Source organism: Pygoscelis adeliae, unplaced genomic scaffold (assembly GCF_000699105.1).
Source record: "Pygoscelis adeliae isolate BGI_AS28 unplaced genomic scaffold, ASM69910v1 Scaffold13, whole genome shotgun sequence".
NCBI classification, from domain to species: domain Eukaryota; kingdom Metazoa; phylum Chordata; class Aves; order Sphenisciformes; family Spheniscidae; genus Pygoscelis; species Pygoscelis adeliae.
The window spans coordinates 3425724-3438397 of NW_008824499.1; the positions used below are offsets into that span (position 1 = coordinate 3425724).

A 12674-nucleotide genomic window follows, 5' to 3' on the forward strand; every position below is an offset into this window, starting at 1 on the left:
TGCCTGCCCCGAGCAGGGCTCCGCCTGCCCCGCAGCGCCTTTTCTCCTTCATATAGATCCACTTTAAAAATAAAAAAAAAAGCCTCAGAAACTCCAACTACCCATAAAATTCAGAATTACTGGGGATGACGTCAGGGATGACAACTCTCCGCTGCTTGAATATTCGCTTTGTTTTATTCAAAGGCCAGAGGTGAAGTACAAACTGTAGTTACACAGCATTTTGTTTCCTTAAAAACAGTTCTTGGTTATATAATTCCAAACAACTTTCAAAACTAAGTTGTTGAACAGTTTCGCCTAAAACGCCGTTCTTTCAGTCCATTTAAAAAAGGATTTGAATTAAAGGATTCAGAAGTAAAAGCGGTTATATTTTTTCACTCTACAAAAGGGAAAGCGAGGATGCAGTTACAGATAGTTCACCACACAGTCCCGTTTTAAGGGAAACGGGAGTATCCTCAACTCTGAACACAGCTTTTTCTGAACCATTAGTGGGTCATTTAACCTGAAAAAACCTGAAATCCTAAGGGAAGTGTCTGCTGCATCTGGCTACAGCTGCACATCACGCTGCTTCTAGGTAAGAACACAAGTATTACATAAAATTACCTGACAAAAGTTAACAACAAAAAGAGGGTCAACGCATCTGCAGTATCCTTTCCTGTCCTAAAACATCCACTAAACTGAAAAGAACGATGAAAGTTTTATTTAAATAGCTTGAATTAACATTTTAGAAAAAGGGGTCAGTAAAACTTAAGTCCACGTATCACCGAAGGACAAAACGAAGTTGTAAGCAACAATTTTAATTCCCGAAACAAATCAAAAACATACAGGTCCTTTAGTGTTTTTTACAAAGACTTTCCTAAAGGATTGAGTTGGTTTTGGTTCGAACAGAAGAGGGAGGATTGCTCTGCTGCGGGACTAAGAGTCAAAGACAAAACCACAAGATGCAATACTAGCATTTGAGCGTATAACTTAAAAAGCACTGTCTCATGTGAACAATCGCTACCGATTACATCAAAAATATTATACATTTACTTCTTTCATCTCTTAACATTATAAGATAGGTTGGGCAAATACCTGGCACCAAAAAATTGATGCATGATAGTTCCAATACGTTAAACAAAATGTACTATATTAGAACATTAATATTTAAAAATTTATGTCGACTTCTCGTCCAAATTCCGATGGCTTACCGCTTCCTAGAAATCTTGTTTACCCTTCTGGGACAGTTAGCGAATTACTGACTTCACCTTCTTTCACAGTATTCAAGGTGACCGAAACTTACTCCTATTGGAGAGGTGAAGAAAAGGGTATTATTTGATATTGCGTTCAAATTACTGTAACAAACTAGTGTCACATTCTAGCAAAGTCTCCCAGCAGCGTCACAAAGCGTGTCCCAGTTTTCCCAAGAGCCTGTTGCAGGGCTTCCTCCCCCACCAATGTAACAAGTCACTCCAGCACCCATCGGGTTTCAAACACCAGCAGAAATCTAACACTGACCCAAACGTAACCCCCTGCGAGTCGTATGAGGAGCTAATAGTTTATTCACCCTCTACTAATTATTAATCTTGATTTCCCATTTGTAGAGTAACATTATTGTAAAATCTAACTATCTGCAGCACCTGCATTGCTGTTTTGATTTCCAGGAAGAGCAATCCAGGTGCTGCTATATTTGCTATACATTTTAATCGTACAAGTGTAATATACAATTCATATGTGAACATTATGCCATCCAAGTCCACACAACGTCCATCAAATAAATCAATGTGATGTTGCAATAAAATACACGATCTGATTTATCTAATAAAGTTCCTCATCACGTATCGTAGCCGAGATAGATCCAATGCCTTTAGTATCAGACTGAAGCCAGAGGCAATCGTAAGGAAATAACCAAGCGCGCTTTATGCGGGCGAGCATTCTGACAGTATTTAATGGTTCGCAGCATCCGCCTGTCGAGGCCAGCCTTCTTCCTCAACGCCAGAGTCATATTCTTCCTCAGATGAATCTTTAGTGGGAGCCCTATAATTAAAACGAACTGATCAGATACTTCAGAAATTGAGGAAAAGAACGGAGACAGTTTCCATAGCTTCTGGCAAACACACCACCTGCAAAGTGCCCCAGTGACAAATGTTCTGACAAGCATCCATCTGCTAAACAACCTTCCGATCTGAAAACGGTGCTGTGCAGATTCACGCTACCACCAGTATGCAGTCTCGTTACTGAATTCAATAGCCTTTTGATTTTCAGTAAAGTTGTTTGATTTAATTAGTACATTTTAAATTTTCAGCAAACGTGGCTGCTGGTGCTCTACAAAATCACCTAAAGCAACCATCGCTGTAAGAGTAATGCTGTCCACTCCAACCACTCCCTCTGAGACACTAGGTGTGCTGAGCCAAGCTTCAGGCACAGACACAGAGCAATACAAAGCACGTACTCAAAAAAGCTGTCAGAGGTGGAAACCACGCCAGAGTTTCCAAGTTTCAGGCCTGTGTTTTTGACCTGACCCATCCCCTCCCGACTCCATCCTTTGTTCACTAAAGTTATGATTTTTTTTTAAATCCAGATTTGTCCAGTGCTTTCAGTGTTCCACCACATCATTACCGTAATACAAACTTTACAACATTAAATTGATTATTTTAACAAGAGTTCAGCAAACCAACAGATGTGCCTTTGTGGCTCTCCACTGCTACAAGAGCAATAGAGAAGAAAACAGCAGCAGCCTGGAGCTTGCACTAAAAAAAGCCCACCACCTCAGTGGTAGAAAGTGGAAGGGGAAAGGAAAAAGTTCTGTTTCAGAAATTTCAGTACAGTCATAATTAAACTTCCGATTTTTACTGTTAACTTAAGATGCTTATAATTTACTTCTATTTCTACAGGTATACACACACACACACACAAAAGGCTTAAAGTAACTTCATATATAAGTTTATTTTTAAATTTCTGCTTAAAAACTAAAGCAATACAAACCCAAAGTCTCTAGGACAGAATAGGCACTAATTCAGCCGTGTACTGTATACAGAGAAATGGATCCTTTTTAGGTTGTGTGCATGGCTTTGTGTTTATACGCTTGTTCCTATAGCAAACATCAGAATACCTGTCTAGCTGTATTACTCGTCTGTTCTGATACTTCCGTTATGGTTTTACCTAATGTATCCTGGCTCTTTTTTGCCTTCTACAACATCTTTGTCAACTTCCACACATACAATGTCAGAATTGGGCACTTCAAACATGGGCTCCAGCAACAGCTTTTCCTACAAGAAAATAGAGGGAAAAAATATTTCTGTATGCCCTCTTCTACACAACAACATGGTTAGCAGGTGATTTTCAGAGCTGGAGAGTTTTCGTGGAAGAACTCTGAATACCCCCAAGTTTTAGAAAGAGACTTACTGTACCCATATAAGACCCAGAACTAAGTGAGGTTTTGACTGAAAATTGTCACGATTAGGTCCATACACACGAACGTAGGTAGCCTCATTTACTCAATATGAGACTTAATGTACTCACCATTATAGATCGAAGACCTCTCGCACCAGTTTTTCTGTCCAGGGCCAGTCTGGCTATGGCCTTCAATGCATCTTCAGTTACATTTAATTCGCACTACATAAAGAAAAATGGTAAGTTTAGTTAATTATTTCATTTATAACTCAACAGTGTGTTGAGTGTGACAGTGCAAGCGTTACTGAAAATAACAAACAGTAGCGATTTACTTGTTACAGACCAGAACATTTAAGCTAGACATAAAGCTTCAGTTACACTTTTTTTTTGACTAAGGTTACTCGTATTGACTATGTCCCTTTACCTACAACTACTGTAAGTGCCTCTACAGTACATGAAGGCTCTCGATGCCTATTAGGCAAGGTCACAGATATTCACTTGAATGTTAACATGAAGAGCAGCTCAACAACTTCCAGATTACTTGCCCCACAAGGACAGTTATCCAATCTAAACCGGTCAGGTTTTAATGAATTAGCTTACTTTTTTCCCCCAGAGTGGGGAGGTGCACGTGCGGGGGGAAGAAGTGATTTCAACTGATATTTTAGATCGCTTGAACACTGTATTTATAAACAAGAATATTGAAGAGTCATCAAATAAAAATTCAAACCTTATCCATGCTGAAAAGTGCCTGGTATTGAGGAACCACAGCATTTCGTGGCTCAGTAAGAATCCGTACAAGAGTTTTCTCATCTAGGCTGTGAAGAGGAACCACAACGGGCAAACGTCCCACAAACTCAGGAATCATGCCAAACTCAATGAGATCTCTGGCTTCCACATGACGCAGCAAGCGATCCTTTTCTTCAATATCCTCATGTGGATCAGACTCTCCACTTATATTAGCAAGATCAGCTGCTGCTGCAGCCCTTCTGCCTTTTCCCATATTAGATGGTGTCCCAAATCCTAGATACTGCAAAACAAACATGTTATGCTTACAGAACTGTAACAGTTAAGTTTTCTTTATGTAACTAAATCACGTTCCATGTGCATTAAAAAACCTGGACTGACCGATTATGTCATTACATATTAATTCAAGCTCAAGAAATTACTTATAGTGAAATTAGACCCCTTGCACACAATCAGTTCCTTATAACATTTAGTTCCCTCAGTAAAGTATTAATACATCATCCTAAGAGCAAGTTTTTCTTAAAATAAAAAAAGTTAGTAACGTGTTCTGATAAGTTTACAAATACCAGTGACACTAAAAGGGCTCTTCAGAAGTGAAGCAAATGCAACAATGCTTACATGAAAAGCTACATGAGTTATCATAAACAGTAATTTGGATTTCAGTCACTCCTCTGTTAAGAAGCGGGGTGCACATTTCGTCAGAAAGCTACGGCCAGAAGAACTCGGTCTCCAGACATTAATATACGAAACAGTGAACTGCATGACCAGGTATTTTAAGAAGATGATAGCTTTTAGCACCATTTGCTCAAACTATCTGAGTATCAACAGTAAAAGTTTTTTTCTGCTGATATCCAACGGTTTTCCCAGTTTCATACGTGGTACACTCCAACTAAAAGAAATCCTATTATAATTGCTAGAACTGTTTCACATATTCTGTTTTTAAGAAACACAGGACATGACAATAACGTAAAAAGTTTACCATGTAAGTATGGACAGCAAGTCCCCTACCAACAGCTTTCAATCTTCCCCCCCCCCTATTTTTTTCCTATTTGCATATGCTAAAAATTTCTCTGTGGAAGCAGAGACCACTGCAAGCTACTTAAGCCTACTAACAATAGGCTTGTTCTTTGCTATCTTTCTTAGGCTTGACCTCAGGTTCCCAGGTAACAGATGGAAAACCACTGCTCTACAAACAATCTTAGTGGGTTTACAAATATAGCAAGACCTTTAGGAGTGAGTACCGTGAGTAGTAATTAAAATAGTCATATTTCAGTTCAAATACAGCCTGATGCACTCACTTTTTCATTTTTCCTCCTGCTGATAATTCTGTCAAGACCATTAAAAGCACCAGAAGCTACAAAGAGGATGTTCGTTGTGTCAACCTGTACTGTTTCTCCACGTAGTTTACGAGAATTCTTTTCTGGAACGTTTACTATTGTGCCTTCTAGTAATTTTAACAAGCCCTAAGAAGGAGAGAAGAAGTAAACAATATAAAATTCCACCGTGTAGCATCATGTAAGAAGGCGCACCATACTGTGCTTACTTGCACAGATGCACTTACATTTTTTAATCACTTATACCTTTATAGTAACAGTAAGAAATTAGTTTTCCATGAGACAAACAATCCCACTCAAAGATAGACAAAAATCTTTCTTTAATGTGACTCCCATGCACATTATGAGCTGCACATAGTAAAGAATTGCTTTAAGAATTTTGTCAAAAATGGAAAGTGTTATCTATTCTTGCCACATTTTGCAACTCGCTATCTGAACACTGCAAAGACGTTTTTCAATTAAAACATTTCTATGAAGCGGTCTGGAGTTGCTTTTGAGATTTTTTTGGAATGAAGAAAGTAAAGACGAAAGATGAGTGTTTCAAAGGTTAATAATTAAGGACTGAAGAACTATGACTCTATATGCTCCCGTGCTATTTGACATATGATAGGATGATACATAGGCTCGATGGGCTGTTCGCTTACAAAATAAAAATCACTCCACGGAATTACTTACTTGTTGAACACCTTCTCCTCCAACATCCCGTAACTGATGAATACCAGGAACGCTGCCAATCTTATCTACTTCATCCAGAAAAACAATTCCTGCAGTTACAGACAACGGATTTAAGGAAGACTCCACTTTTTAAGAGAAGGAAGAACTTACACACAGGGAAGAACATAATTTAAGATAACTGCAATCTGTTCTACTGCCATACTGTAGATTGTGAAAGTGTATCCAATCTTGTCCAGTTATGGACAAGAACAAAAACTACAAGATACGTTTAGAGCTCTTTTCAGGTTTATTATTTCTGATTTAAAGTGTTAAAATTCAGGTACATGAAACAGGAATATAAATTACAGAAATACTGGTGGTCTCAAAGTTTAGAACACTTAGGCAAGATTAACACAGTCTATGAATGAACTTCAGGAAACATCCTGTAAAAAGTTTACCTTGCTGAGCTTTTTCTACATTGTAGTTGGCATCTTGCAGGAGTTTCGCAATAACAGATTCAATGTCTTCCCCAACATAGCCAGCTTGGGTCAAGGTAGTACAATCGCAGATAGCAAAAGGTACATCTAGGCATTTAGCTAGAGTCTGAGCCAGCAAGGTTTTACCTGAGAAAATAAAAACTGTATGTTGTATCTGCCATACGTTTCTCTAAAGCACACAAACACAAATATTTGCCATAGGATCATCATTACTGTCATTGGATATTTTGAACGATGCCAGCATGTTCATATATTCATATATTTTCCAAGGGAGCCAGTTTTCATACATAGTGTTTTTTATGTTGGGCAAGCTGTATTTCTGAATTAGACTAATACTACACATTTGAGGCAGCTTGAAATGCATACAGTATCACAAATAAAATGTCACACAATTTATAAGCCAAAAATCTACATACTTGCATAGATTAAAGATTAAATAAACCAGCAGCCCTTTGCAGACACTCAGGGTGCAGTGCAAAGTCCAATTGCTCCTCTTTTGAAGTTGAGGAGAAGCAAAATTAAAATATTTAGTAAATTTTCTCCCAAATATCTGCAAAATGCTATCGCTTCAGCACAAACACTCCCGCTTTTTATGAACACACAAATATAATTTCTCTAACCCCCCGTAACTGATCTGTCCCAGAGGTGAAACACCAACCGCAGCATCTCAACTTGCCACCTAAAGCAGAGAAACTTTAAATGTGTTTTATTTCAGCTTAATGAAAGTTGCATCTTTTAATCAGTCAGTAAATACAGGCATAAAAAACCAAAACACCACATGACTAGACCTCCTTCCTTTTCAAGGCCATTTAGCTCAGCTTGTTACCATGGCATGAAAGCACAAAATCCCAGTTTGGAATTCGCAGTTTAGCTTTTTATACACCAAACTGGAATAGTCACAAAAGAGAAAAATCAATCATTAACAATCAATTCTAAGAAAAACCTGACACCTATAGAAACACGCAGCTGTATACCTGATCCAGTTGGTCCAAGCAGCAAAATATTACTTTTTTCAAGTTTTATGTCATCATTGGCTGAATCTAGTACTTCTCCTCCCCGTTTTTCCTGAGGTATCTGCTGGTTCATTTGTTGCTGCATCGATGCTCCTAAAGCATTACCGTGTGGACTGATTCCAGCAATCTGCAGTAGTTCTGAAGAGAACAACAGTAGTACTGTTTGAGCACTGACAAGGTCTGCCATTACCTTAAATACACAGTAAAAGCTTGGTTCTTCTGTTTTGTTCTGCAAACCTACAATTCTATCTATCTGTACAGAAGTTTAGAGACAGGACTGCAACAGAAAATGGTGCAATTATTACAAAAACATCAGTTCCAATCATATTTTTGTACAAGCACATATTTGCATATCTGAAAAGAATTTTTAATGATACAGTGATTATCTAAAAATATTCCTCTACGTTAAAAACAAGTGCTAAAGAAATGTTCAGTCCTTACAAATGGATTCATTTTAACTCTAACTTGTTTTTTTAAACATATGAAAAGAAATAAAGCCAAACTGTTGTACTTTCTCATCATAGAGATCAAGAACTAGCGTATTAAAACAATTACAAGAGCAATGCACAGGTCTACTCTCAAAAATTAAAGACTTGTCTTAGTTCAGTTGTTACAGATACAGAGATTGAGCTGGATTTTCTTTTTTCAGAGCACTAGTTTTAATTGGCTCGCAGGGTAGAATATTGAAGATTAAGAAAACTGGTTTGAAGAAGTGTAACTGGGATTACAAAGTGATCTACACTAGACTAAGAAAGAAGTTCAATAGCCAGTGACAGTTCCCGTGGACTGAAAATAAACATGATTGACCTCACCCAGATTAAAAAAAAAGGCATTCTGAGGTTCAAGGTGACAGTGCCTTTTAAGAGGACAAATACCCTGCAGAAAACAGTTGCCTAACTTCCCTTATTATCCACCTCCCATCATATTTTGTGTGGCATTATTAATATAATCACACCTCAGTTCTAAATTAAAAATAAATCTCAATTTCCACTTCTTCTATTGAGGACAACTCTAAGGACAGATAATTATTTAACCAACTCTTTAAAAGTATCTTTACATTTTACTTGCTTTCCACCTAGAACTAAATAAAGAGTCAGATCCTAGTCACCTCCGTTAAAAATATACTCAATGCCATAAATTTACTTGCAGAAGAAAAGCAAACAGCATTTTACCCAGCATTTCAAACTAGCAGTTACTGAAGACTATTCGACATTAACATCGAAAGAGTAGATATTGCAGAGGAGGACATGAGGAGAGAGTTCACTTACTTGTAAATCTGTACTCATCCTCCCGTCTTCTGATTTCTAATTCTAAGAGAGAGGATGAAAACAGTAATAAAAAATAAGTTTATAAAAGCTTATAAATTCTCCACCTCTTGCCCTCTTCTGAATACATCTCATCACTGTGTATGAATGTATTTCTAACAAGAAATCCCCACATGAATCAGTTTTTATTGCTGTCAAATTTAACCCAAAATCCAACTTGCATGCTTTTAAAATGACAGCAAGCTTCCTATTACTTAAAACAGTAACAATCTATTACCTCTGATTTTCATTTTAAAAACACTTATAGAAGGGGAAAAAAATGCTATAATATAATTTTGTTTTGAGAAGGCTTCCTTAAGCTCTCACATTTATATCTGAGTGTTACAATGTAAGACTTCACAAATTTCAAAGTACTATTCATCATAAACATTCACTGCCAGTCCCTCTGGGTGTGCACTAATCTCTCTTCCTGTGGGGGGTCAGGAACTTCTCTGTGCCAGGTAGACAACTGCTCTCCTACCATTACCAGAACAGTGCTACTAATGTTTCCCCCCCAGTTAAAATACTTCTTTACATAAATTAAAAAAAAAAAAAAAAGAAGATTTCTGTTTGCTTAGCATACTATTTATTGCAAGACAGAACAAAACACCTTTAAAAAAAAAATCAAGGTACACTTTGAATCAGAGACAGTAACTTAATCCTACTTCTAAAAATAAATTAGATCAACATAGCTACACACTTACTCAGTAGCAAAAGTACTGCCAAGAGTAACCATCTACACCTGCTAGATATGGAACAATACTATGGTGACCAACAGATGCTGCCAACTGCAGCAAGCGAGGTTAGAAAGCTAGCTCTTCATCAGGTTACCTATACAAAATATTGTCTTCACAATCTGCATTGTTGCTTGCAGATTAAGCAGCAGATTTACCATTAAGCAGTAAATGAGATCAGAAAGAAAAGTTTAGGAGGCTCAATTTAAAAAGTTAGAGGAAAATACCTAATAACATGTGTCAGTAAAAAATGCTAACCATGTAATACAGTAGGCAATACCCATGGAATCATAAACCTTCTGGATTACTATTTAAATAAATCACAGAAGTTCACATGCAGTGAAAATTTAATAGAAATTCTTTTAGATCATTTCAGTTACAGAACATCTAGTGTTGAGGTAAAACCTCTCTCAGGTTTCTTAAGTTAGGGTCCTGAAATGCTAAGTTTTATTTGACCAGAAAAATACCAAACATCATACAAACCTCTTGGTGTTAAAGAAGTCTGCTTTTCAACTTCTGCTTGCTGTCTCAGGTTAGCTGGAATATTATTGTAGATTCTCTTGTAATGATTGTACACAGCAACTGAAAGCACCTTCTTGGCAAAACACTGACCAACAACGTATTTGTCGAGGTAGTTATAAATCTGAAAAATAACTCAATCTTAGTAACACTTCTACATCACCTTGCAGCAAAAAAGAAAAAATAGTACATTGTGCCAAAGATGGACTTTGCTCTAAACCAACCATTACAGAACTGAGAAATAGAAACCCAACATCTAAAACACAAAATATATTCCTGTTCATAAGTTTACTTAAAAATATAGGGTTTACAGAATCATATTGTGTCTGTCAGTTCTCCCCTACTAACATTTGAACCCCTTGTCATTTTCACCCAATTTTGTAAGAGGAACAGAAATTTCAAGAATATTTCATGTCTTACAAGAAGTCTATCCAGGAGCCACATGCAGCTTCAGAAACCATTACAGTCCACTAGGAACTGAGAAACACAATAAGCTCCCTCACTGTTCAGGAGAGGGAAACCAAATGACTTAGGATAGGTCACCACCACAAGCTAGTCAGCCACGGTTCTCACCCAGAAAGAGGCCAAATAAAAGTTCTGCAGCTACACAAAGAAGCTGCTAACATTAGGGTGCAGAATATGAGGCCATAGCAGGAAATGAAAGATACCATGGTTGGTGAGGGTTGAGGTTAGCCTCAGGGTCACAAGGAGAAAATGAAGGTCACAAGACAAAGGCTGAGGAAAACAAGCCCAACTACTTTTATTGGATCTACTTGTTCCCTTTATCAGTGCTCTGCTGGGTCATATAGCTTTCAAAGGTTTAATCTTGAGCTAATCATCTTTCTTGTTTGTTGCTCTGTCACAGTAAACCGTTACACACCTGATGCAGATTAAGAAGCAAAGCATTATTGGGGTGAAATTAAGAACCACACCTTTTTCGGTGGAGGTGGCGGCTTCTGCTGGAATGCCAATTTCACAGCTTCTGCTGCTGACTCGGGCTCTTTAATAATACTCTTTTTTGTGTCTGCCTCTGACAGTACAACAAAAAAATGGTGACACTTCTCACACTTCACAAAACGGGTGGAAGCTGCAGAAGAAGTAAAACAAAATAGTAAGAGGAATTGCTTAGACAGCATTCATTCAACTGCCTGAGTTCATCATACACAGGACAAGCACCTGTAAGACAGCACAGCCACCTCTGTGTTTACACAACACTTCCCCTTCCTTCAACTTAGAAGCTTTAAAAGCAGTTATTGGACTATGACATTTGACACAGAGGGAATGCAATTTGCCCAAGAAGTCACAACACAGGGCAGCAACCAAACAAGGGATTAAAAAGCAAAAAATCTATTTCATACTTAATCAGTAGCACTACACTTGGAAGAGGAAACTTTGCATCTCAGAGCAATGCAAAATTAATGAGGGCTTCTAACTATGCAGGAATTGTTCCTAACTCTCAAACTAGCAGGCAAAAACCCCTGTGGTTAGGGACAGACTACTCTAAAGTGCGGGGAAGCAATCTACAATATCAAAGACAGCACACAGCAGGTTCAGGAAAGGACAGCTGTGGCAGCTCCTGGTCTCTGCATCCCACTGGCTGTGGAATGCTATGGAGCATGCTCGAGTCACCTAAGCCCAGGACACGGAGCACAGTGGTGTCACACAAAGGGCTCATCCCAAAAAGAGGCAGGTGTGGTATTCAACAGATGATCAGGACTTTGATGTTTTGCAAGATCTTTTGCTTATTTATTTTTACTGTCAAGAGCAGAACAAATTTCTTTCAAATTCCAAAAGCCAAACCCTCCTACCACTGACTTTTTGAACCATGACTCAAGAAATCATGTTATCTGCAAAGACTTGTTTCAAAAGCCTGCAAACTAGAACTTGTGTTATTTTTTTTTTTCCTCCTTCAGAAAAGCAAAGTTGAAATAATCGAAAATAGTAGAGAAGAATAAAACCGTAATTCAAAACAGATCTTTTCTGACCATATTGCTATGCTATTAAATGCAAATCATGTGCAACAGGACCGATTTAAAGTAAATATATTAGTAAATGTATTAAATTAAAAGCAAAGTAAATGTAGCAAAACAACCACATGAAAAACTTCAATGTCAAAACTTCTGAAATCATAAAAAGTATTTAGAAAATGGCTTGAACACTGTAGTAGCAGCTGATTTTAATAACAACCTCTAGCAATAAACAAGCTGCTTATTTATAACTTGTTGCCTCCCATAGAGCTGGTATCAGCAAGAGAGGAGTGGGGTTCTTTTTTTAATATTAAACACACCTTATGACTGTAAGTAAGGCCAGCAGATTATTTTAATAATGTAGCACACAAAGCTGTAATGGTCACAGCTTTATTAACTCTACTCCAAAGAAAATTTGTGTAACAGCTGGGCAGTTCTCATGGCAACATTCCAAATCACTGTTATCTGCCTGATGGGAATGCAATGGGGAACCCCTTGCATGCACCCACCCCTCTTACATAACTATTTTGTAGCAACAA

The 12674-nt window shown here is 37.7% G+C and overlaps 2 protein-coding genes across 2 annotated transcripts in view; both read right to left on the reverse strand.

The window, feature by feature from the left end:
- Positions 1 to 1038, reverse strand: part of PDCD7 (programmed cell death 7) — a 5208-nt gene extending 4170 nt beyond the window's left edge. The window contains exon 1 of the mRNA XM_009321535.1: positions 1030 to 1038. Within this exon, the coding sequence (XP_009319810.1) occupies positions 1030 to 1038 (9 nt within the window). The remainder of the gene's footprint in view (positions 1 to 1029) is intronic.
- CLPX (caseinolytic mitochondrial matrix peptidase chaperone subunit) overlaps positions 153 to 12674 on the reverse strand; it is a 17941-nt gene continuing 5419 nt past the window's right edge. The window contains exons 3-13 of the mRNA XM_009321464.1: positions 11101 to 11255; positions 10133 to 10292; positions 8880 to 8921; positions 7573 to 7749; positions 6560 to 6724; positions 6123 to 6211; positions 5412 to 5576; positions 4097 to 4396; positions 3499 to 3591; positions 3139 to 3245; positions 153 to 2013 (exon numbers count right to left, since the gene is read on the reverse strand). Of these exons, the coding sequence (XP_009319739.1) occupies positions 1923 to 2013; positions 3139 to 3245; positions 3499 to 3591; positions 4097 to 4396; positions 5412 to 5576; positions 6123 to 6211; positions 6560 to 6724; positions 7573 to 7696 (1134 nt within the window). The 5' untranslated portion in view covers positions 7697 to 7749; positions 8880 to 8921; positions 10133 to 10292; positions 11101 to 11255 and the 3' untranslated portion in view covers positions 153 to 1922. The remainder of the gene's footprint in view (positions 2014 to 3138; positions 3246 to 3498; positions 3592 to 4096; positions 4397 to 5411; positions 5577 to 6122; positions 6212 to 6559; positions 6725 to 7572; positions 7750 to 8879; positions 8922 to 10132; positions 10293 to 11100; positions 11256 to 12674) is intronic.